The sequence below is a fragment of the Melanotaenia boesemani genome, chromosome 22, assembly GCF_017639745.1.
Source record: "Melanotaenia boesemani isolate fMelBoe1 chromosome 22, fMelBoe1.pri, whole genome shotgun sequence".
Lineage (NCBI taxonomy): Eukaryota > Metazoa > Chordata > Actinopteri > Atheriniformes > Melanotaeniidae > Melanotaenia > Melanotaenia boesemani.
Window position 1 is genome coordinate 9,299,493 of NC_055703.1, and position 27,230 is coordinate 9,326,722.

The following is a 27,230-nucleotide window of genomic DNA, read 5'->3' on the forward strand; positions in this document are numbered from 1 at the left end:
ATACCATCCCAGTAAATCTGAAACTGTGTGTGAGGAAATCAGCTTTTACATAAGCTCAAATTTGTTCTGTGGCCTTTTGGCATACAGGAAATATGTGAGATGATTATCCATAAAGCAGGAACATAATCTAAAACTGTGCTGAAACTCAAAGATCGCTCATTTTTGTCAGGATTATACATTTTAGAGCCTGTAATATTTAAACACATGACTTATAAGTATAGTGATCTTAGTTACACACAAGATCATCCTTGTCTTAATTCCAACTCTTGATGGTAGTTACTGTGGAAAGACAAAACCTTGTCGTTAACCAGTGATCTGTGCCTCCTCCTGAATGCTGGAATTCAGCGTAAAGTCACACGGCAGCACTGGAGACATTAGATGGTAGCACTGCCCTTTACGCATGATCTCCCTGGCAACATACCGCTGGCTATAGGCGCAAGGCTGCTGCCTCTTGCGTCTCCTTCTTCGTGAACGGATGGACGTGATAGTGGAGCGCATCTGCAGAGGCACCTTTTGACTTTTCTCCGTGAAGATCGCACGAGGATCCCTCTATTCTCCTTTGTTGGTTGCTTGTCGTCGCTGCCATGGATATCTACGCCTCCGCTCTATCACCAGCGCTGGACATCGGCACAGGCTGTTACCTGTTGGTTTTAAGTAAGTTGAATGACGTAAAGAGCGCAAAATTGGTTGTTTTTCTCTGCGTTTGTTTGTTTAAAATATAGACTTGATTTAAGTAAATTTCTACTTAAAGATTTAGAGACTTGGTCATAGAAAAATACTTAATTTCTCCTTTTCATTGTTCAATTTACGCACGTAAATCGCTGTAATTAGGATTCGAGTGCAAGTGGGTAATATTGAAGTGACTGGAAATACACTTTATTCTATGGATGTGATGTCTGTCCTGTCTTCCTTTACTCAGATATGTTTTAAGGTTGCCCGTGCAGGAAAACTGCGTATAAATTCAAGTTGTGTTTGCGTGTGCGTGTGTACTTAGCCCGTAGCCTATCAATAACGAAGAGGGGATAGGGGGGTAGAAATCCATTTACAGTCGCACAGCTAGCTAACTAAAAGTACTTTTCAGTCTAGTTTCGAGCAATTCATGCTGGCATGTGGTGGGAGTTAAAAAGAGAAGCATCCTCGAGAGAAACAACAGCTGACCACAGCAACGCTGCGTGCGCGTTTGTTTTTATGCCCTTGTGGAGTGCAAACTGTACTGCTATGGATGTGGAAACTCCAGTCATGGATGCCTTAGGAGATCTTCTTGGGTCCAATAAATGTGGTTTTCTTTTCTTGTTAAATGTTAAGATTTATGATGTCAGGGTAGTCAGAATAAAGTCTGGGGATTTTTAGAGTTGTACTGGTATAGGTCTTGATCTTGATTTTTTTTTTTTTTTTTTTTTTAGATCTGTTTCCTTGTATTAAAATCCTTATTCTACTTTCACTCTTAAGGCATGACATCCTACCTTCCTAAAAGTGAATATTTTAATTCATTTTTTTTCTAAACAAAAACACCCCTGATTAGTCAATAGCAGTTAACATCTAAAGTGTCTGGTACTGGGATGCTAGTAATGTTATTTTGGGGCCCTGTAGGTTGTGGACCAGGTCCAATCATATTGGTATCTTGGGAATTTGGATGCTAGGTGAGTCCTTTTTAGTAGTTTTTTGGGGCCCACTGCTTTCCTCATAGGGGTCATTGTTACTGTACCCCAAACATGGGGTGTGGGGGTGACAAGTATAACATCCCTGAGAGTACTAGGAAGGAGGTTTTTCTCAGCAAGAGAACTGTTACAGCTGATTGTTGCATACTGCAATCACTTTAAAAGTGTAAGATTAGAAACTGAGAGTCATTAATATGGGGTAGAATAACTGTCAGAAGATGTGTGTGTACAAGTAAACATCTAAAGTTGTGCATAAAATATCATTTATCAGTTCTTATAATTGAAATCCTAAAATGGTGTTTGTCTGTAAAATTTGATTCAACTTTAAAATAAATTAATAAATAATTAATAAATTTTGTTGTTGTGTTTTTTTTCATTACAATCTCAATTTATGCACAACTTTAGATCAACATGCACCCATTACTTCACCCCATACACTGAAGCAAAATATTTACAGTGGGGGAAAAGGGTTAAAATAAGGAAAGCCATAATAAAGCCCCTTTCACACATGTTACTTTCCATTAATCCTTTAGCAATTCATTGTGTCAGTATTGTGTTAATCATTCCCCTTGATGCTTTGATGCTTTGCTTGATGCAAATTTATTTATAGAGCGCTTTTCATGCACAAGACAGATGTTTGACAGTGTTGAAACCTTTTTTTTTATTTGAAGCTTGAGCTGAAGTAAAATCCTGGAGAGCCAGCAATACCAGAACCAGACTCCCAGTAGGTTTATGGTATGGTGTGTGGTTGTTCATTACACAATGAAAACAAATTATGCATATAAAAACAAAATTTAAAAACCTTCACCACAAAAAATTAAAAACAAACCTTTTTAGTATTTCACACACACTTGCACACAAAATCACACACATACAAAGTACATGTATACTCTCCCCACCTGCCCATACCCCATTCTGTACAAACATGAACTGCCATCCCTAATTACTGTCTCTTACAGTATGAAAACATCTGGCTTGACGCTGCTGTAAGGAAATTATATCTTAGGGATTCAGTCACACTGGAAGCCAGCCCACCCAGGACCACAAAGGGCGCCACCACAGGAACCAGAGGTCAGGGTCAGGGTCAGGGTCAGGGTCCAAACCACGTTGCACAGTACGCATCATATGCATACTGTGTTTTCCTGAGATAAATGAGGAGAAGTGATTCTATGACTGACTGCATATCAGTATTTCTGACTGCTTCCATCAACCATCATTTTCTTAACACAATGCTTCTTTTTCATTTGCTTGATATGAGTACCAGAAGGACTTATAAAGAACTGTGTGAGGATGCAGGTCCTATTCTGACAACCCACTGTGATAAGTGATATAAACATCCTTGAAGCTGAAGCTACTTTGTTATAGTGCAATGAAACTCTACCAAGAATAATACTGACTTTTCAGTGAGTTTAAGTGAGTAGAAAAGTAATATTTTTTACCCATTTCTATATTCTACCTCTATGTTTCACACAACCACTGCACACTTGTTACACTAATATGCATTTTGTTGATTTGACATGTCAGAAAACTATGAGAGACTATTCCACTACAGCCTTTCAGCCATAGCCCAAATGCTTCATGCGTTGTCCATTCTTAAACAAATTGTGATTTTCTCACAGTCATCATGCTGTTTCCTTCACATTCTCAGGAAAGTCTTAATAAAGGGTGAAGAATATTTACAGAAACTGGCCAAATGTGTGGATTGCTGAATGGTATTGCTTCAAGAGACTGATGAAGTTACAAAACGCATGTGTGAAAAGAATTATGATATTTCCCATTCCGGGTTTTAAGTAGATTAGCATCAGAAAAGAGGTATGAGGGAGAGTGTTAAACATGGACAAATACATAACAAACAAGGCTTTACCAACCAAATAAGTATTTGGCCGGAGGAAAAAAAAAAAAAGAAAAGAAAGAAAGAAAAAGAAAATGCTGGCTTAGTATTTATCAGAGAAAAGTACATTTTTCTGTTGAAAGTTTTTTTTTGGGGTTTGGTGTCATGGTTAAATTGTCTCAGAGTAAAGAATAAGGGCAATGTTTCTATTTCCTGGTCATTTTTCATATTTCTCTGCTCCAACAAGCCTGATTGAAATTAAGAGGTTGTGACCAAGCCCTTTACAAGCTAATTAACAAGTTCTTTATTTCAGACAGAATCACGGGGAATGACAGGTTCATCAGCTTGCATGTTTGTCCTCTTAACTTCATCATTGTATTTTAAAAAAGCTCTGTAGTGGTCCTGCAAATATAGCTGAAAGTTTCATTTAGATGATTCTCTAAATCTGTAATATAGTCTATTGAGTCAAGTAAGGGATCCGCTGATATTGACCTAAAATACCAATGCTACGAGATACAGTAGTTCTACTAATACAAACATTGCATGTTTCATATTCATTGCAATGCTACATATTTGATTGTAAAGCTGAACTTAATCTTAGCAAGGTCTGAGCTGAACATCATGATCTGCACAGTCACATCCTCTCTCCACTGGAGTCCTGTCATCTGACAAAGCTTCAGGAGTCGTAGTAATCTGCTAGCGTGACGCACGCTGCGCCACTGCCCCTGCTGTTTCACACATTACATCTGCCTGGAGTCTTGTCAGAACAATCAAAGGCAGATTGACAGATGTACAGAGCATAACAGAAGCTGGATGATGGCAGTTTTACTTAAGCAATATGCTTATATTAGTCAAAGAGGAAACACAGACCATTGTCTCTAATGAAGAATCAATGCAGCATCATATAATAAAAGTTTCACATTATGAAAAGATTCAGTTCTTTTTGTGGAGAAAATAATAAGCTTTCCTTGACATCCTGGCTGAGTGTTAATGCCCACCTCCTTTCCACACATTATTTATTATATATTTCTCTAATGCCAGCAGAAATGTGTGACAGATCTTATCTGTATGCTGTATATTACATCAAACCAGTCACGATTTCAAACTGTGGCTGGTTTAAAGCATGTGATGTCTGGGAGAGAAACATAAAGCAGAAATTGCTTTGAGATTAGCTTGGTGTTGGATGGCATGTGTCATATGCATAATATAATCTGCATGTAATCAATATTAACCAATAGACGCTTCAAGAGTAATATTAGCATCAGATTAGATTAGCTTATCTTGCTTGTTGCAAAATTCAGCATTGCCACTGGAAGTGGATTACTCAGTATTAGAATGAAGTTTACAAATTTCCTTAAAAATATTTGTCTAGCAATATATGTGTACATTCTTTTAAATATTATCTATTCATTTCTTTTGGTAATCCACCACAAAAGAGTTTTTATGATCATTTTCTGTCAAAATTAAATGGAAAAACATATAAAACTGTATGTTAGATACCAAAAATGCTAAACCTTGTATCACTAGTTATTAATAAACTTAACACAAAAAGAAAGGAAATTATTTCTTCCTAACAATGCCTCTTGAAATAAATCTTATTCTGCTGGAAAGCCTGTTTTTTTTCTTTCTGCCAGTGCTTTACTGATTTCTGCACGGATAGTGGTAGCTTTTGGTGAAGGCAGTGTGATGGGGAGGTATCGCCCTCACTGGAAAAAAACAAGGTTTGTTATTATTGGAGACAGTCTTAGTGCAGAAAGTTATCAAGATGAGATTCTGCAGCCAGTGGCTCTACAGTCTGGGACCAAACTCTATCCTCCAAGATGACAAACTGCATCCCACAAAGCAGAGTTTAATAGACGCTACCAGCAGAATTTGGGAGTGGAGAGGACAGAATAGCTTGCCTGTAGTCCTGACCCCACTGGACACTGGTATCAGCTTGGAGGTGCTGTATTCCAGAGTGATTAACACAACCACATTGGCTGCCTTGTGGTAAATGCTGCTTAAAAACTGCAATGCCATACAACACCAGTGAGCAACAAAGCTGGTAACCATCATGAGGAGGTGCCAGGCATTTGTGGGTATATTTGGTTCTTCTACAAGCTACTGAGAACCCTGCTTGTTAAATGAATAAACTGTTAACTTGCAACGATTTCTTGCTGTTTCAGGCTTCAATAATCCAATCCAATAAACAACACCAAATAAAAGTTAACAGGATAATTTGTTTGGCAACTCAGCTGCTCATCACACAAATTTTATTTACAACTGTGGCACAATTTAAAAGGGAATAAACAGGCTTTAATAATGGATTAGACTTTTTAAAGCAGTCAAACTGCTTAACAGTGAGTCCATTATTCACTCATCCCCTATTCATACTTGCTGGTGGTCAGCTACATACACTAAAAAGTTAGAGATATTCGGCCTTTTGTATGATGTCAGAATGAACCTAAAATCCATCATAATCTTTACAGATCAACTTAATTTGACCTCTTCTAAACTTTTAAATACACATGTACAACTTTTTAACGTTTTAGTATTTATTGCAAAACATGCTCTGACAAGATGTTTAACCACAAAAAAACCCTAAAGAAGTTTCTGAACCATGAATCAACCACTAAATGTTCTGGTTCAATGACAGCCTGTCTTCTTCGTCCTACTGTTCACATTTAATCACATTTTCAGACAAAGACGACACCTAACACATGACTTTTATGTTGCGGTATTCCCACCACTGTTGGTTTTGTTTTAATAAATTGTTTGAGACGAAGGGATTAGCCTCACATTGTTTGACTTAACTTCCACCTGAAAGTTAAACGTCCCTAATGTTTTGTGAGTAGTGTAAGTAGCCACAGCTGCCCTGGGACAGGCTGACAGAAACATGGCAGCCAATCTGCATCAACGGCATCTCGGACCACCACCAAACTTTCATACACCAGTAATCCTAACAATGGAAGCAATGAGAGTTAAATGTCTTGCTCTTGGACATGTCGACAAGTTGATGCGAACCGCCACCTACCTCCTTATCAGTGTAAGACTTTCCCTAGAAGCCTTGTTACAACAAATCCACTAAAGACTAATTTCCTTATTTTTTCTTAGTTCTTAGTTTATGTGTAGTTTGTGTCACTGTTAGTGTTGTCAGAGAGAGAGAGAGTGCTGGGAAGAAGATTAATATCAGCTAAATGAAATCAACCATGCTCTGTATTATCTAACATAAAATGAAATTATTCCAAATGCTTCTATTCAGTTGCAGCGTTCATTCAGTATGTTCAAGACATTCTCTCTTCTCCATCCATTTCTCAGCTACACACAGGAGAAAACTGTACAACACTGTCTTTATAACTGAAATTGATCTTTATCACTAAAACTGAGAAGGCTTTTTGTGCTCACATGACTGCTTTTATTTGGGATAATGGATGAGGCAAGGTTCTTCAGGGTTAAGCACTTTTACACATGATTTAACTAATTTTACATCATGGTTACATCAGTTTGAGTGTTTTCTCAAACTGAATATAGTAATTCGGGTGCTTGCTTGTAACAATTAAGAACATTTGATGGCAACTCTTGCTAGTTGCAGCATTTTGTGAATATTTACAACTCATATGTAGCAACACATCCAATTTGCTTATTGCACAATAAACAAAGGAAATGTAATCAGCTAATAACACTAAGGGCTAAATCTTCAGTGAGACCGTGGTTGAGAGCGATAACATGAGCTAAGGAATAAATAGCTAAAGGGTTATATTTTTTTATAATTTTTTTAATTAAGCAAGTGTCCTGTATAATAACAGCATGTTGATGATTTAATTTGTGGAAATATGTGCATTAGAACAATGCTAACACAGTAACTGTCTGGTCCATGTTATGGATTTATACTCCTTCCCTTCAATACTTTTATTTGGTTAAACAGTTGAAGCAAAATAATAGATTTGATGCATCCTTTTATGTTTTTTTAAGTAGCTAAGGGAGCTTGAGGAGTAGCTTGAGGGAAGCGGGGGGAGCTCAGAGACGAGATGGTATACTAGACATATGTCAAATTAGCCTTTATTAGGTGCACTACAAGGTAAAACTCTACCAAAGGTCAGTTGCGCAATGTTTATAAAGATGTCAGCCAAGCTGTGACAAGCTCTGAAATAATGTTCTTACATTAAACCAAACAAGAGGCGAGAAAAATATTTTATTTAAGGCCCCATAATATGCAAAATTCACTTTCTAAAGGTTTTCTAACAGTCATATGTGTCCTCATATATGTAAGCCTGTGTATGAGGCCCAAAACTTAGATAATAGATAATCTTTCCTTTTGTGACCTCATGAAGGGAAATAACCACTGCCATTGACCTGCCCCCTCAGCTAGCTGAGTCAGCCTTCAAAAATCATAGAGCGTGGTGGAACCAGCAAAAGCCAGATCCTCTCCCAGAGAGGGGCGTGAACAGGGATTACTCATGAACATTTAAAGGTTCGGACCCAGAAACGGCGTGTTCTCCATAGAGCTCACTAGAGCTACTTTTGGAATGGCTAAAATGAAGAACCAAGGCTGAATTTGGGGTAATACACTCTGAAAACAATGTTGTTGGACCTCTGACACCATTATCAAATTGTTGAAAAGTGTATAATATGTGACCTTTAAAATGTTTTTGTGCCAAAGACAAATTGTATGTTGGTCTCAATTTTATGTCTCACAATGGTTCATGGTTGAAATCTGCTCCAACTTAATCCTCCGCCTTTCTCCTGATACAGACCTTTTGGCTTGTTAAATGATTAAAAAGAAAAACTTGACAATGGCATTGGCTCCAATCTGAAAAACATTACGTGGCACACGTTTCCCTCATGCCACTTATAGGGAGAGTACTTTACACGACAGCATTGAGTTGTATTTAAGGCTATGGAAAAACTACAGCTGTGAGAGTTTATTTGGAGGATTTGTTAAACAGATGAGTCGGGCTCCAGCAGTTCAGCTACAACAGGAGAAAGCAGATGTAGAAAATGGATGTATGTGTGAAAGAATGTTTACTCTGACATAACTATGTACTATACAGGTTAATCTATAAAGTTGGCACTTGGACATCCTGCCCTGAAATTTCTAACCATGTTTAGTACACATACCACCATAAAACCAAACAATGCCCAACAAAAACCTGCTTCTCAAACCTGTCTACTGACACATGTATAATGCATTGCTGTGTCTGTATACATCAAGCCAATATTGTGGAATCAATAGAATGATATGTAGCAACATGTGTTAGAGTGGTGAGCTCTCCTATCCCACCATGATGTATTTAAGCATACACAAGGCAGGGCTTTTCCCAGCTCTGTTGCTACCTCCTCTTGCCAGCTTAGATGTGCATCAGTGGCGATCAACCTCAACCCATGTTCCACCTCTTTACTTTGTGGTTTGTGTGAAAGTATGTGCAGGCACCACAGTAAAATTGTCACCAGTGACTTTGTTTGAGGCTTTGTTAAAATGACAATTAAAGGCCCAATCCCTCTTCTGCAGTGGTGCTACCCTTCAGTTTTACATAAATAAGATCCCATTTTCTTATGCAGTCCAAGGATTATTGGTTATCAAGCCCTTCATCCAGAATGGGACAGTTTTGGATGGCTACATAACCTCTACTTCTCAATCCCCAAAAGAAAAAAGGGCCAGTTAGAAGCAGCTGGTCCAAGTCTATGACCCTCTGAACAGACCCTGACTCTTAGTCTCTGTTTTCCAAATGGAAAATGATAAGATTTCGCACTTGATGCTAAGATAACCAAAGGGTAGGGCCAAGAGGAGTAACCAGGACCGGGATAAATTCTCAGGTTTTGGTTGACATGTGATTTCACTCATTGTCATGGACACATGTATTTGTAGAAAGCACCTTTGGTGCAACTTTCTTTATTTTTACATTAACAACCTCTTCATTCTCAGTAATCTGATTGAGTCCTGTCTAAAGCTGATCATATTGGTGTTCTCTGTTGGATTATGTAGCAGCAACCTCCATAGCAACTTCTGTTCGGTATAGATGGCAAGTAACCATAAATTTGGGTAAAGAATCCTGTTGCGGTTGTGGGTGGCAATGGCACTATCTTACTAGCAGCTAATTACATGCAAAGAAAAGACCTAGTTAAAATCAAACCACACAAATAATGGAACACAGTCTGAACTTGTAAGACAAAAACTGTGAATTTCATGCCAACTCAACATCACAGTCACAGTGTGTGAAAATCTCCACCTTGAAAGTTCCAAAACTGTATTTGCAAATGGTCGACAGGCACAAATACAGAGAAAAAGTTCTGCTTATCAAAAGGACTATGTACTGTGTATCAGAAACTGGGCTTAAATACTCATAAAAGATTACATCTGGATGTACTTGTCACTTTGGATGTAATCTGAATAGCATAGGAAAGCACAGAAGTACATGATTACACGCTTATATGTCTACATAATTGACCCTGTGCAGACTTATCGTCTAGACCCTGGCTGAAAAGTTTCTGTCTCCCTCAAAGAGAAAATCTGATATAGAAACTTCCCACTGCTAACTAAATAAACTAATAATAAGTCATACATAAAGAGTGTTTGATGGAAAATGGATGTCACATGCTCTGGCATCTTACGTTCTGTACTGTTCACCTTACCCCTACCATTGCCTCCACTACCTCCTTCTCTCACATAATCCCCTTTCAGTCAGTATTGCACCATTAGACCATTATTGATTCCATTAGGATTAGGATGACGAAAGCATTCTCCCTTTAATAGATCTGTCTAAATCTGGTACAAAGGACTGGTGTGTTGGGCAGTTACTCAAATATCACATTCACCTGTCTGGGTATAGTGATGGACTCAGACCTAAATTTTGAAAAACACATTAAGGGAATCACAAAGTCAGCCTACAATCACCTTAAAACATATTGAGGGTAAATATCTGATGTCTCAGCAGGACATGGAAAAACTAGTCCATGTTTTCATCTTTAGTTGGCTTGATTATTGTAACAGTGTTTTTACAGGTCTACTTAAAAAATCAATTAGACACCTGCAGCTTATTCAGAACTCTGCTACTGGGGTCCTCACTAAGACTAAGAAAGTGGACCACATCAGTCTAGCTCTGAGGTCTTTACACTGGCTGCCTGTCTGTCAGAGAATAGACTTTAAAATTCTGCTGCTGGTCTATAAAGCTCTGAATGATTCAGGACCAAAATACATCAGTGACCTCTTGACCCATTATGAACTTACCAGAACCCTCAGGTCATCTGGATCTGGTCTCTTATCAGTTCCCAGAGTCTGAACTAGACATGGAGATGCTGCACATGCTCCACATGTCTGAAACAAACTCCCAGAAAGCCTCAAATCAGCTGAAACACTCAGTTTATTTAAATCCAGGTTGAAGACCCACCTGTTCTCTGCTGCATTTCACTAGTTTTATTCAGAATTCCAAATCTGCATCTGGTTCTTTTAAGCGGGAATCTTTAAACTTGATCATGTTTTATTACTGTTTTACCCAATGTTCTTTCTTTTTCCTTTCTCTTTTGCTTTTCATTTTAAATTATGCTTCTTATTTCTGTAAAGCACTCTGTTGTTGAATTGTACAAATAAGCTTGCCTTGCCTTACCTATGCTGAAGGGAATCAACCAACATTTTGCATCCAGTTGATCGGTGAAATCCACACTCTTCCTGCCCAGCTATAATTGAATTTGTTTGATATTCATAGAAGTCTTGTATTGCATTTGGATTCCATGTATATTCCTACTCATTTTCTCTGGCCAGAAGCATATGCTGTCTGGCCTGGGAAATGTTTGTTAGATTACCATCCTTCCCTATTTGGTATGTTTAATGGGAAGAAGCAGTAGCATTAACTTAATGGAAATGTGACTGGTTTTGAATTTTAAAACTCTACTTGCTGCCCATAAAATAAGCTTTTAAAATGTGGATCCCTCTAGTCATTCATGATGATGGTGGTAAAGCTGTTAAGGACCCATTTTCTTTGAAGACTGAAACAGCAAAGCTAACAATCTTTGTCCCCATTGATTCCTTTTTGTTCCTGCTCAGTGAGTAGTTTAAGTTGACGGCTTGGGTGCACTTCTTTGAAAGTAATTTTCAGTGGGCTGGAAGTTGATCGGGTCACTGGGCTTCGTGCTTCAGAAGTCTCATAGAGGATCCTGTGGGAGGTCTAGGGTTCAAAGTTAACTTTGGCAGGTATCTAGTCAAAAGAAGGGATTACATGTTGAAGCAACCAGTGTCTTAGGAACAGAAAAGTGCAGTTAACTTAAATTTAATCCCATTGGGAGCTGGATTGTGTTATAATAAATTTAATAATGGATCACTTTTTGTTTTTTGTTTTTTTCCTGTTTAATCATCATTACGAATCAAGCAAGAAACTTAAAACTTAAGTGTCAATTAAAAATTTTATTCTTACCTCAAAAAATGACATAACTGCAAAGTCCTCTAAAGGTGTGCTCTTATGTTGTAACTGTTAGCTGTCTGAATCTACCTGGTATAGTAGTACTTCCTGGAACTTGTTTAATAGAAAAAGTTAAATAAATAAGTTAAAATGCTAATAAGAGTGTCAGGAACATGGCAGTAAAAGAAGGATTCTGCTAAAGATAAAAAACTTAAGCTTCAAGGTACTGACAGCTTTTGTGTTTTTATGTCATGCAACATTTTCGTTAGTTTCTTCATTTGTTAATCAAATGTTAGTGGTCACGTTTGGCAGATTTTCAATCGAGACTTGGAAATGCATTGAATACATACGTAAGCATACGTAAGGACGTTTAAAAATGATGCTCAGATTTGTTTTAAAAGTAAAAGGTTTCACCCTAACTTCATGGAGATTTGTCAGCACCCCTCTTAATTTTCTGTGCAACAAATGAAATTTGCCCAGTTTTGAGAAACAATGGACCATTTTGCTAATCTGGGTAAGACAGACCTTCTGAGAAGAGAACTTGTGAATGTAAGCACAGCTTTTCCAATTACAGTTTTCATTAGCAACATCAGTATCTCCTCCTCTGTAGAATATTGTAGGCTAATCATATAAATTCATTGAAAGCACAACTGACCCAAAAGACAGCATCTACAGAAGGATGTTTGCATCTGGACAGCCTGGTGCCTGTGAACACAGAAGCAATGTATTAGCACCATTTATAAATCATCCAGTTTCCCACTTGAGGTCAACTTTAAAATTTAAGTTGAAGCTCACTGGGTAAGGAGACTTTATAATTAGCATTGCTTATGAAGTAAATGTGTGTAGATGGACAGCACTATTGCAATTTTTGACCTTCAGTCTTGTCCAGCACAGTTATAAAAACTGGCATAAAAAAAACATTAGAAAAAAGAAAAAAATCCTAAATAGCTTATAATAAGTTGATCTGGCAACCAGAGACTGAAGCTTCTGTTGCAAATATCAGTATTAGTTCAAAAACTCACTGGTTTAAGGAGCCAAAGATTTAGTACAAAGCAGAGTAAGAATCAAGGTTATGGATGAAAGTTCTCCAGTTTGGCTCATCTTGGATGTTTTTTTATTTGTGTCTTGGGTGTGGGAGACTGTGGGTTCTGGCTCAGATGGTCATTGATCTGAACTAACTGTGGATCTACCATGTGATACCTGCAAAAGACAGAAGAAGGAAAGAAGAGTGGATAATTTAATTTAACGCTGCTAAATACATCTTTGATGCTAAATGCTTCAGTCATGCCTGCATGACTGTTGCTTTCAGCCAAGAGGAGATGTCTTCAGGTGGTTTCCAACTTTCACTGGACATTTCAACCCTAAACTACAACGCCCTCCAGTTGGTGGGTCGAGCGGTGATGGCCAGTCACATCTGTGGGATAAAGTAGATTAAAGAAAGGAAAGTGTGAGAATGAATGAGGAAGGAATAAGAGAGTGAATGAATGAATGAATGAATGAATGAATGAATGAATGAATGAATGAATGAATGAATGAGAGATAGTAAAAAAGATAAAGGACCAATGGTTTAGTGAGAGAGGAAGATGATGATGGATGGACTGTTAGATGAACAGATGATGTGAAAGGGAGGATTAGAGGAAGGAAAGAACAATAGATGGGTGAGGGATAGATGGATTAAGGGAAGGTGGAGTCAAACAGTGCTGAATGGGTGAACCAGGTAAAGAAATAGAGTAATTAAAGGTGTGATTGACATGTAACCCTGCATTAAATCCTATTTAAATAAATACAAATATCTAATTTATTGCTTACCCTAAATATGATCTTATTCATTCAAGTTAAGGTCATCAGAATGGGTGGTTTGAATAGTAATGTAACATCCAGAATGAATATCTAATGAGAATATTGTTGTGCATGCTGACAAAGTGCAATGATTTTAATGCACTTGTTATTGCTTTCTGTACCCTGCTGTAATGTTTCTTGCACCCCACTGTTATGCTTTTAATGTTTTATGTAAAGCACTTTTAATTGTCTTGTACATGAAATGTACTATACAATTAAATTTGCCTTGCCTTGCCTAGACCAGGGCTACTCAGTTTGGTCCTATGAGGGCTGCAGTACTGCAGGTTTCCAACAGCCTATCAAGTTCTGTACAATGACTCATTAATTTCAGTCAAGTGTGTTGGAGCCGGGATACATTGAAAACCGGCAGGAATTCGGCGCTCATAGGACCGAACTGAGCTGACCTGATCTAGACTAAAATTAAACAGATATATCAGACAGGTTTCAATTTTTACTTTGGAATAAGATTATAAGTGAGACATTCAACATAATTTCTTTAAAAAAAAAGTGAAAATATTTTAAAGGCTTAAAATATTGGTGCTGCTCAGAGGCCCTAACATGACTCATAGCCACTGCCCACCAGTGCTTGTGTGAACCTCTACTGATGGAGTTTTAACTCCAGGGATTATGCTTCGTACATTACAGATGATCATGTGGGCTTAGTTGAAAGTGCTTAAAGATCCAAAAAAGATATTGTATTCATTGGATAATACCTTCCTCTCCTGTGTCAGACACTTCATTCTGCAACTGGATTTAATTTCAATAATCACTGTAGTAAAGAAAGCACATGCATACACTTTTCTTAGATCAGCATTGTAGACATGTTTAGTTGAGCTGGACAAGAAGAAAAGAACATTGTGAGACCTTAACTATTTTTAGTGTCATTGCACCATTTTTAGTTCCAAACAAGAAGAGAGAGGTGTTTTGATTATGTAACATTAAAGTTACATAATCCATCTGATGTTGTAATGATTTTTAAGTGTCAGGGATGGAAAAAATTCAATCAAAAGTCCCCTTGTATCACCAGGTGGATTGGACAAACAAAACAAGTGTTCTCATGTGTAAGATCAATAATTCAACATAAAAAAAATCCATCTCCTGGCACGTCTTCAAGTGTGTCCAGAGTACCAGGCCGATTCTAAAGATGTTTTAAAGAACCAGGGTTTTTTTTTAAGTATTACACAGAGTCACATCTAAATAATTAAAACTCTAATTTTTCCTGAAGCTTCATGCATGTACACAAGCAGAAGAGAGTATAGAGGTTGGAGGGGCGTGGCAGGAATAGTTCTGGGTGTGTTATAAAATCAGTTTAGTTAACCCTCAAGATTTGTTTCTTTACAGTGAGTGCATTGGCCATAAAACCACAAATTCTGCACTGCATATTCAAACAAGCTCACACATACCCTTTTTCTTGTTGTTTTCCATTGAGGTTAGTCAGAAAAGCAGTTTTTTTTTCTGTCTCTGCACTAAATCAATATTAGTCACAATCAAATATTCAGCTGCTTAGTGAAGGTATTAATGCTGCTGTGTGGAAACATGGTTAGAAGTAAAGGTCATTTATGGAACACTTTCTAGCCGGTGTGTGGCTTAGATTTTCTTTCACCCTATACACATTACACACTTGACTGATCACTGGTCTCATAACACAGGTTGTGATTATGTTTGGGCTGTTATGTTTGTTCAAACTGTGTTCAGCCAGTGTAGGAGCATCATGCAGCGCAGCACAGCATAGAATATTAGGGATTTGACAACAACAAAAGAATAAGATAATACCAAAATCAGGTATTAAAAAATGCTCATGTAAACTCAAATAAATACACTCGTGCCACCACCACCATTTGCTTTTTCCAGACACAATAGCTTATTCACAGGAGAATTGAAAGCTTTGTTTCCACAGTGATGCATTCAAGGACATATGATTTCAGAAGATTTGTTACAATTAGATTATCCTACAAATTTAGCCACATTCAGCTGGGACAATATAAAGTAATTTACCACAAATTCTGGATGTAGTATTTAAAGATGGACATGGCCACTGTAACCTTGTGTATTTCTTGATTTCTTCTCTCTTTTGTTTTGTTTTTTTTTTGTTTGTTTTTTTTTTGTTTGTTTGTTTGTTTGTTTGTTTGTTTTTTGTTTTTTTGGCTTACTTCATCTTGATTATTGCGACCCAGAGGCCCTTTTCATATTGTGATCATGCTATAGTAGCAGAAAAAAAATTGTCCCCATGTTTTGCTTTTAATCACCAAGACGACATGTAATGTCCTTTTTCTCACGAACTAACACAATTTCCTGAGATTTAATGAAAAGTCTGACACGCTGTTGTCAAAATTACTTAGAGAGACAGTGCATATGCTTTTTCTCCAATTAACTTACAAATCTATTTCAAGCAGATTATTTCAGGACTCCACTCCACGCCTCTTTTCCTTAAGGTCTGCCTCTTATGAGATCTGTGGGGCTCAGTAGCCCTTGAAGCATGTAAATAAGATTTATTCTCAAATGCTAGTGTTTCCTCAACTGCTGTTAAATCATGCGAAGCTGGTAGGCTGCTGATACCACTTTCAGCCACAACCTTGGTGAGTCATGCAAAGAATTGACCCACGTTGTTAAAAAGCACAACAAAACACCACACCACTGAGAACTTATTTGTCCACTTTGCTAAAGTTTTAACTGGCTATCATTCGAACCTGAATTTCACCAGTGCTTGTTTTTGTAAAGGCCATTACTGGTGCTATACTGCTGACATTCAGGGATGAATTGTAAATAGAAACTAACTTCCAACTTGTAAATTTTAAAGGATGGCAATTAAATTGCCTTGTTTTTGAAAATTAAGCATAATAACTACTGGTAGAGCTTTACTAGCTCATTTAAAAGGTATGCAAATTTGCTTCCTGGTGGACATTTACACCTCCCTCTGCCTCAGTAAGACAGAAAACATCAGCAAGGACAGATCACATCCTGGATCTCACTTGTTCAACCTGTTGTCCTCTGGCAGATGTTACAGGTGCTTAAAGCCAGAAGTAACAGACTTAAAAATAGTTTCTTCCCTGGAGCCTTCATCTTTCTGAATTCACATCTGTGCTGACATGCACATATCCCTTCATCACTCAGTCTGTGCAATATTTATGAATGTCTGTCCAAAAATCTATTTTTCCAGATACTGTCTCGTTTAGTGGATGTTGATGCATTTTTGCTCCTTTAAAAAGCTGCTGTTTACATTTTTTTTACTGTATTATGACAGTAAAAGCAGTCATTCATTTATTTTAACACTGGGGAATAATTTAAATGTTTAATCACATGATTTTCTGCCATAAATCGCAGTTGCCTCAAAATTCAATAATGAAATCAAAAGCAGTGTATTGCAAACTTTAATTTTAAAAGTGCTGCAAATGCCAAACAGTATATTCATGTAATAAAATTACAAAAAACATTATAAAAATGTCAAAATGTATTTTTTTTAAAAGTAACAAGTCAGCAAGATGAATTTCAAAGCTGTGTGAAGCTGCCTTCCTTCTAAAGACAGAGGGAACAATATCTGAAGAATTTCCAACCATCAAGCATGTTTCCCTGCTGGAGCAGACAGAAAGTAGGACTAGAATCAATAGAGTATGATTGAAAGTCAGGTTTTTAATGATTTTCACTGTAAAAAGAACACATTTTTGGGCTTTACACTTTCCTTAGAAACTGCAAGAAACTGTCATTGTACATCAATTTTCAAGGAGCATGTGCTTCTTTCCACATCTGGACAGAGTGGAGATTCTGCAGAGCTGGAGGCAGAAATGGCCACACACAACACTGTTCATGTCAGCACAACTGACCCCAAATACTGATGCATGATGACGTCCATCTCAATAACAAACCTTTAATCCCCAAAAGCTCCAATATGGCAGCCAAATGTTCCTACTGGAACAGGGTTCAATGCAGAGAAAGAATTTCCCAACTGGGATTAATAAAGTATAAGTTATCATTATTATAAACAGCACAAAAGAGAGTACCACACTGAAATATCGTCTATCAAAAACAGAAACAATTTATTATAATAACCATAATAGTCATGGCTGTTTTTTAGCAGTTCAAGATCTGACTTAAAATCTATTGAGGACACATTGCATCACCCCGCTGCTATAACCCTCTATTGCACCCTGTTGCCCTCAGACAGCACATCAGTTTTTGGCCTGGTACATTTCCAAAATGCATCCCTTTGAATGATGCAATAGTTGAAAAAGGAGGGAAGGCCATAAGGAACAAAAAAGCAATGCTTGACCCTCAGGAAGCCACACTGAAGCCTGTCTTAGCAGACTTTTTTAAAGGAAACAGTTTTGCTATTTTGCTCCACAAAAAGGGTCTAAAAACATAGTTTTCTGGCCTTTTTTCTGTCTGGAGAAATATATTTACACTACAGGAGGGGTAAACCTTTCTTTTTGATCGCTGAAAGCAAGTCATTTACTCATTAAATAATGAAAACTACTTAAAATACAAGTGTTGAGGCAAAAAAAAATTACCAGTTGCCTTTAGGCAATATTCAACCATTAGGGGTTCAACATGGTTGTGTGGAATTTCGGTATTGTGTTTAGGTGTATTTAGTGCTCAAAAGGGTATAATTCATCATAAGTTTGTTCTTATCTTTATAATTTATTAAAGACAAATTTGAGGTTGGTGCAGTAGCATCCAGTTCTGTATTCACTTAAGTATTACAGTCCACCTGTTGTTATCAGAGTTTCCACACATTTTCCTCCATTTACAGAATTAATTGAGACACATTCTTTGCCAAAAAGAATTTTCTTTACCAAATTCTCTTTAGAAAGAAGAGGGTAAAGGGCACAAAAAAACTGCTTCATGGACTTACATAAACATTGAGCAACAACATCAGAAATAATAGCAACAGATGTCAGGAAAGACACAAAATTCAATAAATGAAGCTGTGACGATCCAGCGCTGGAATTTGACCCCAATTTCTTTGTTCAACAAGGGTCCAAATTTGCCTTCAGGCAACATTCAGACAAAAAATCCTTTTAAAGAGTTCCTTTTGTAATACTTTTACATGGAAAAAAAAATATGTTACATATTGAAGCTTGAATATTTTCTGAAAAAAACGTTGACTAAATAAAAAGAAAATCTCTTCTTTGCTTATACACAATTATGGCACAATTTTGCCACAACAATCCATGATTTTTTTTTATTTCCGAACAGGCATCATAATGCATGCAGTAGAAGGTTTGAAAAGCTTGAAATTAAGTTCTAGTATAAACAAAGGATACACAACACATTTTAGTTATTCACTGCAAACATTGGTTGTACAGAAATTCCCTTAATTAACAGTTGTCATGAACCTTTTATCTGTTTTGTGCATCTTCCTCTTGTCTGTCTCAGCCATGCTCTCCATAGTCGGAAACCTGCTGGTCCTCATCATGGCATTCAAAAGGTCATCAAGGATGAAGCCACCAGAGCTGCTGAGTGTCAATCTGGCAGTAACCGACCTGGGAGCAGCTGTCACCATGTACCCCCTGGCTGTTGCCTCTGCCTGGAGCCACCACTGGCTTGGGGGAGATGTTTCCTGCATTTACTACGGCCTGGCAGGCTTTTTCTTTGGTAGCGCCAGCGTCATGAACCTCACTGTCCTGGCTGTTGTACGTTTAATTGTGTCCCTCAATCTGAACTCTCCCAGTAAGTAATTCTAAGTTTCAATAACCTGATAAAAAAAAAAAAAAAAAAAAAAAATTAAATTCAACTGAGATATTAAGATTTTGTAGTTGAAGCTTATTTATTCAGTGTGTTGGCTGCCTTCATGTTTTCATCCAAAATTAATATTTAAAATTATGTTTAACTAGCAAGGAAACACCAACTTTACATTTTAGTATTATATAAACTTTTACTGAGAGATCTGTTAGCGCTTCTTATGTGAATATTTATTGTCTCATTTTACATCTGATTCTAAATCTTTTTTGAGGCTTGCTTAGATGTCTGCTTCACATGATTGAATGCTTACAGCAAACATGAAGAACCACTTTGTTTCTGGTCATAATGAACATTTCATATAATGTTCCTATCTTTATCTCTGTGAAGAAAATAGTGATGTCTGTGATTCCAGTTTAAAAACAATCCTTTGTTTTCTCTAGACTCACCATCGCTGCTTGCGTCTCTTGGTCGTTTGTGTGTGTGTGTGTGTGTGTGTGTGTGTGTGTGTGTGTGTGTGTGTGTGTGTGTGTGTGTGTGTGTGTGTGTGTGTGTGTGTGTGTGTGTGTGTTCGAGTTTAAGTCTGCCATGACGTTTTACTCTTCCTCAGTCAATCATCATCACTTATGTTGTTGTTTTTTCCCTTAAGCCCCCGGTCAGATGAAGACAGCTATGTGTGCTGAAATGTAGTGACGCATTTTATCATCAGTAACAGCGACAGTGTTGTAATGATGGTAAAAAGTAACATTGTTAGTAATACTGTTAATTTTAATGCTGCTATATCATCACTGTTCCAGAACACACAGAAAGCAGACTGGGTCAGATTTGAAAACAAATGTATTTTAAGACTGTAATTAAAAAAATATCAGATATGGGTCACATATGGGCAAAAAAAGCCAGATTTCTCTACAGTATCATTGTAGCTTAAATGTCTTCCCTAAATATTAGCCATCATATCATAAAAAAAAATATCATAAAAAAATCCTGCAATGAAACTAAAACATGAATAGAACTTACATATTCACAACTTGGCAATATAAAAATCAAACTATGATTATGTCTTATTTACAAATAGCACCACAAAACATCCCAGAATAAACAGTGATGCTGCTGCACACTATCATATCAAGGTAGAGCTGTGTTTTTGATGGTTCTCTGCTAGTTGTTTTAACTGCAGGTTGCAGAGAAATCCATTTCAGACATAGTGTGCCCGAGGTGCAAAGTAAATGTAGTGCCTTCAAAAAATGAATTTGTGAGTCTGGCAGGCTTTAATGATCTGGGGGACTCATGCAGCAAGGCTGCACTGAAGAGCAGTTGTAGCCTCTGTGTATAGAGCACCAGGTGAGCTTAACACAGCCCCACAACAACAGCACTTGTATTGAATGCCAGGAACTTCACTGAATTCCAATGTATACAGTACAGACAATCTATGTGCGTGCTAAGAAGTACCGATCTTAACATATAGCATACCAAAATGACTAAAAGACATTCACCTAAAAACCTGTACCTAGTATTGCCACTTAAGAAGCACAATTAAAACCATGAAAACTTTAAAAAATCACTAAGTAGATCTTTTGCTGTTTTGTTATCAAAGGTTATATTCCATCTGGAAAACGTCCTGCTGAAAGTCCACTTTCTTTGACTCTGTGTTAGTAAAAAATGACAAAGGTTCAGGTTATTTACATGAAGAAAAAAAACTATTTTTTTCAGGCTTATTTGTACTGTCTTTCTGCTATATACTATCTTTGTGATTGGTGTTTTTAGGTGAATTTAAGCTTTAGAGATTGTTTGACCTGTCTTTGATTGGTCCATCATTCATCAAAATCAAACAATGAATTTCCAACGCCCCCCATGAACACCTTCGATGAGAAATGCTACTATAAAACCAAATCAAAATAAGAGACGAGTATGTTTGATAAATGAGATGGGAAGCAGGAAATACCTTGTTTTATTTGAGGAGCGTGATCACTTCTATAAGGGTGACAAGAGAGAAAAACGTTTTGATAGAAATAATGAGATCAAACCAGTGAAAGAATTTTATTCCCATCTGTGAAACATGGTGGTGGCAGTATCTTGGTTTGGGCCTCTTTAACTGTGCTTTTATTTATGGCTAAAAAAATTAATTTAAGTGGTATATTTTCTGCAAACTGACAAATCCCCTAAGAGAATTTCCTTGTACAAGCTAGTTTTTTTTTTTAAATAGTTTAAATTTATAAGAATTAAAGGGGGGGGGGGGGGGGGGGGGGGGGGGGGTCGATCAAAGTTTTTTGGTCATCACTTTGAAATGTAAGTGTTATATTTTCTATTTAAAAATGGAGAGTAAAAATATTTTTGCCAACAGTATAGCTCTTATTCAGGTTTACAAAGTGTTGCTTTGTCTGACACACATGACTTTTTTAGCGATTTGACTAGAGTCAATCTTAAACACAGAGTTGCCATGGCAGCCATCTGTAGACAGAGACATAGACACTTCATAGCTTGTCAATTTTCAACACTTAACTTATAGGTTAGCAAAGCAGATAGTTACATAAACACTCGTGTCATGTAATTATAAATCAAGTACAATTACAAATCAATAGTGACAACAACAACATGGAGAACATTTGGCAAATTAACCACGCATGAGGCTTCATCAGAACAAAGCCTTGGGAAGAAAACAGGAATAAATCACAAATAACAAGAAGCAAATGGATTTGTATCTTATTTGCATTATTTAGCAATTGGTTTGGAGGCTAAAAGACAGTTCCATTCCCACAAGAAATTGGTGAAAGAGGCAGATTTGACAAATAAAAATGCAATAAGCAGAAACAAATGCAGGTCAGAAAAATACATCAGTCCTCAGACCCATCTAGCAGATTACTGAACCATGGTGATGGAGTGGTATTAGAGTAGATCAAAATGTTATGGATCTTCATTTTCTATGCATGAGGATATTAAATCTATATACTTTATACTGATGTTTACTTGTCTTTTAAATACCTTGTTTTAGCTCAAAGGCATATTTAATGGATTTATATATTAATTTTGTCCAATGCTCTGCATGTTAGCATGATTGCATGTCAGATTAGTTCACCCAGGCTACATAAGCAACCTCTCATCATGTGTTTGAAATATTTATGGACGTCATTACAAATTGCCGTTTGTGCCTGTTTGAATATATTTTACATATTTACAGACATGTTCCCATGTATGTGTGGCCAAGTACACTTCATAAAGTTGGTAAATGTATTCAGACATCTTTGTAGCCATTTTTCATCACATCTATAATATGAATTTATGTGAAACATCTGCTTCTTAATGCATTCATCTCAAATGCCCTAGAGCAATTAAATCTGTAGGGTTACGTGGTTGCACTGATGCTGGTCTCATGACCAAAATATTCACTTGTGTTAAACTGTTTGGATTCGTTATTTTTCTTATTATTAACCCATTTCTTCCTGTGCAAACATATTATATGAATGTCTTTGCTCATTTTCACAAAATCCAAACTTAAACATTATACATTAATTATTTCTTCTTAAAATCAGTTTGATTTAATTGAAAGTATATTTTTTAGTCCCAACTGTTTTGACCTTACACAAGTAATGGGGCTTTCAATATGATTATTGTACATTAAGAAGTCCCCTCTTGGTCATTAGCATGTCTGATCTTATCAAGGAGTACTTCTCCTTCAGACATGCAAATTTGTTGAAGTGCAATCATTTATAAAATGTAATAGAGCTGTTTCTCAGGCTGCTTAAGCAAAGTCTATTTTTTCTCTAGCAATTTATCCCCATGAACAAAGCTTGTTCTCAAATCAAAATGAGGAATTTAACAAAATGTTGATATTTCTTATTAAGTGTCAGCTCAACCACCGCAGCTTGTTCTTAAATTAAAATATGTCCACGGTGCAAATATCACAATGAATGGGATGAATAATTTCATTTTAATTTTTTGTTCCAGGGTGATGACTGCTGGCAGGAATAATCTTCCACGCCTTTCTATGTTACAGCAAACCTGAAGAAGCCTCTCACTGAACACACACTTTTGTTTTCTTACTGTGTTGTGTGGATAGTATGAAGAATTGTCTTCTCTGTACAATTAGATCCAGGAGCTAAGCTCCAGGAATTGTATCTACGTGTATAAACAATTTATTTATATTTCATCATAAGAGTATTACATATATAATCAAGGCTGCAAAGCCCCCAGATGTATCTTTGGCGAAGACCCCTCAGAAACCTAGCTGAAGAGTTTGCTAATATTTAACTTTTTGAATAGGTCAATTAAAAACCCAATCCATAATCTTTCATTTAAATTTCCTACACTTAACCAAAGACTCTTTTAGTTATCTATCATTTTTTATTTTTTATTTTATATTTAAGCCATAACCTAATATGACATTGAGTGCCAAAAAAATAAGCACTAACTGAAAAATCTAGGTATGTAAATCTAAGTAAAGTAAAAGTAAAAATATTATAGCAGCATACAGCTGGAAAACGTGTATACGTGGGTTCTGTCTGGGTACTCTGGCTTCCTCCCACCGTCCAAACACATGCATGTTAGGTTAATTGATGACTCTAAATTCTCCCTAGGAGTGAGTGTGTGTGAATGGTTGTTTGTCTCCTATGTGTTGGCCCTGCGATGGTCCAGGGTGTACCCTGCCTCTCACTTGTTAATGAGTGAGAGGCAGGGGTACACCCGCGACCCTTAATGGACTAAGCGGTTCAGAAAATGAGTGAATGAATGAATGGAAAAAAAAAAAACGTAAATAAAAAAATAACACTAAAAGCAAAAATAGTACCAGAAGGGACACAAACCTTAGTCTGGGTGAAAGTACTAAATGTGTACCTTTACCACAGCCTTCCTCCTCTAAGTGGGATTTTTATTTATTCATTTATTCATTTATTCAGGTACCTGAAACAAAGAAGTACTGTTGCTTGCTTTCTGGAAATCAGCATGCAAAAATATGTCTATATATTTACAATTTTAAAGCCTTTTTATATATATATATGTTGTGTTCATTGTTACATTGAAGCTATTACAAAATTCACCATGACACAGATTGATGTATGAATGAAATCACATACAATGTACAGATTATTTAAGAGGACAATGACCGAGCTTTGTTTTTTTCTCTCTACAGAGGAGAAAATCAGTTGGAAGAAAGTGAAGATATTGTGCGTTTGGACCTGGCTGTATGCTCTGATATGGGCTCTGTTCCCCATTCTGGGCTGGGGCAGATATGGACCGGAGCCCTTCGGTCTGTCGTGTTCACTTGCCTGGGGACAGATGAAACATGAGGGCTTCTTTTTTGTCATCTTTTTATTCTCCTTCAACCTGGTCTTACCTGGTGTCATCATCATCTGCTGCTACTTTGGCATCACCATGAAGCTCTATTTAACCTACAAGAAGTCAGAAAACAGCAACCATATCCCCAATATTGTCAAGCTCCATCGAAGGCTGTTAATAGTAAGTTAATGTGTCATGGCTATAGCATTAAACATGAATGAATGAAGAGTTATTGCATTAGTCTTTTAAAATACTTCTAAATGTGCAAATCTGACTGAAGTTAATCTTATTTTCTTAAATGAAATCAAGATACTCTGCACTTCTTCCAAAAAAGGCAATGGCTGTATCAGGTGCTTCACAGCTAAAGGACATCAAACTTGCAAGAAGCAGAAAGAGCTGGAGCTCACTGATGGATTTACAGTTTTTATTGTGCAAACTTCTGTAAATTCATCAGTCACAAGTAAAATGGGCAAATAATTAATAGACAATCTAGGGCAGGTAGTTCATTAGAAGTGGAATAGAGTCATGTTGCAAGACCATTGTTCGAAACAGAGTAAGGTAGAGCTTGTTTAATATATACATATACATAATATAAATACATTTCCAATCCTGTATGTAATTTTGCTTTACAAAATAGTCTTGTGGAGATATATTGATGACATCCTGGTTATTTGGAGAGATGATAAAAAAGGACTGCTTGAGTTTCTGAAATGCGTAAATTCCTCAACCAATTTTTCATTTACAATGGAGTATAATGAGATCTCTATCCATTTCCTTGATCTTACACTTTACTATCTAAAGTAAACCTTTGAGTAGAAACACAATACTGAGAGCTGAAAGTACTTCCCCCAAATGCCTCATTCAGAATATCCCGACTTGTCAGTTCTTCAGATTACACAGAAACTGTAGTACAATAGAGTCTGAGATTAAAGCTGCTGAAATGTCAATCAGGTTTCATCAGAGGTTATTCAACATTTGTGATAACCTCAGCCTATAAAAAGAAGAACATGCTTTACAGACAGAGAGAGAATGACTATTATTTAAAAGTCTGAAACAATTTCCTGAACATCAAAATTGTGATCTTCCCAAAAACAAAATGAATTTATTAAATTTATTAAAATTCTAAAAACTGAAGCAGACAGAAACATGAAAAGTCACAGAAATATTTTAGTCAAAAGAATAAGTATTAAATGAAATAAAAAAAATATTCTACAAATATATATTTGCATGATGTATGTCAAAAGTAAATTTAGTCCTTTTTCACCTTTGGGAATCTATGGAGAAAATAACATATCTAAGCATGCTGATAGCACATAATTAAATAGTAAAGAGAGCAGCAGATGCTGGAATATGACAATTACCACCTGTCAGTCACTAAGGACTTACTGATCATTGGCATCTCCCTGATCATGATCTGGAATCAATTTTTACAATTTTGGATATTTAAAGGAGTTGTAAACATGAAAGTGTACTTGCTTTTCCATGTCACTGAAAATTTCCACCAGATGTGCCATTTATTTGTATAAAATTTAATAGTTGCTTGTTAAAATATGTTGAAAGCTCAACATTTACACTGGGAGCCGATGAAACACTTGCATATTTTTAGACAGGCTTTTAACTTTTAAAGATAATCATTGTAATCATTTCAATTATATTGCAGTTATTAATCATTAATCCAAAAAAAAAGTAAACATGAGGGTATTGAAACCTGCAAAACCCTGTTTGTGGGCTTTTTAGTAACTCTATTCTTTTATTCTACTGCAGATTGCGGTTTTAATCAGCGCAGGATTCATCGGCTGCTGGACTCCCTATGGTTTGGTGAGCCTGTGGTCTATTTTCCACGACAGCAGCAAAATCCCACCTGAGATAAGTCTGCTTCCATGCATGTTTGCAAAGAGCTCAACTGTATACAATCCTCTGATCTACTACTTCTTCAGCCAGAGCTTCAAAAGAGAAGTAAAGCAGCTGCGGTGGCGGTGCCTCAGCTCTAATCCATGCCATGTTTCCAACAGCGTCAGTGACAACAACATTTATATGGTCAGTGCAAATCTGAAGACAAAAGACCCATCACGGGAAACCCTGCAGGAGGTCACAGAGACGAGACAGTGACTTTGGGTTGAAAGACTCAGTAGATTTATGGAAAATACTACATAAGAAAGACAGAGGTGGTGTGTAGACTGTGGAAATATTTGGAAATAATGTTTTGTATATTACAAACATTATCAGAATAGAAAGCTGTCTGACTGGTGTGCTTTTATAACATAACATGATAATACTGGCCTCATCTGTGTGTGGCCAGGGTGGATGAGAGTAATGACTGCACAATGTTAAATCCAATGAATGTTAAGCCAGCTAAAACTACTAAATTAGCATAAATTTGAAGATGGCGAAACTCTTTTACACCACTGTAATGGTTACACCACTATGTTATTGAACTTACCACATCCAAAGCTTTTGGTTTTGTCATTTACCATGTCTTTTACACAATTGTGAAGAAAGATGAGAAATGGGATGAGAAGTGGCAGCCACAGAATCAAAGGAAAACGTGAAAATCAATCACCACAAATCAAAGGGTTCAGTATGTAGTGGTGA

General features: G+C 36.8%; 1 protein-coding gene across 1 annotated transcript; it reads left to right on the plus strand.

The window, feature by feature from the left end:
• Nucleotides 1-584: 584 nt before the first annotated feature.
• Nucleotides 585-27,166, plus strand: LOC121634230 (opsin-5-like). Its single transcript, XM_041976743.1, has 4 exons — nt 585-654; nt 19,068-19,361; nt 24,493-24,818; nt 26,403-27,166. The coding sequence occupies exons 1-4, from the start codon at nt 585-587 to the stop codon at nt 26,745-26,747; spliced, it is 1,035 nt and encodes a 344-aa protein (XP_041832677.1). The 3' UTR covers nt 26,748-27,166.
• The last annotated feature ends 64 nt before the right edge of the window (nt 27,167-27,230 follow it).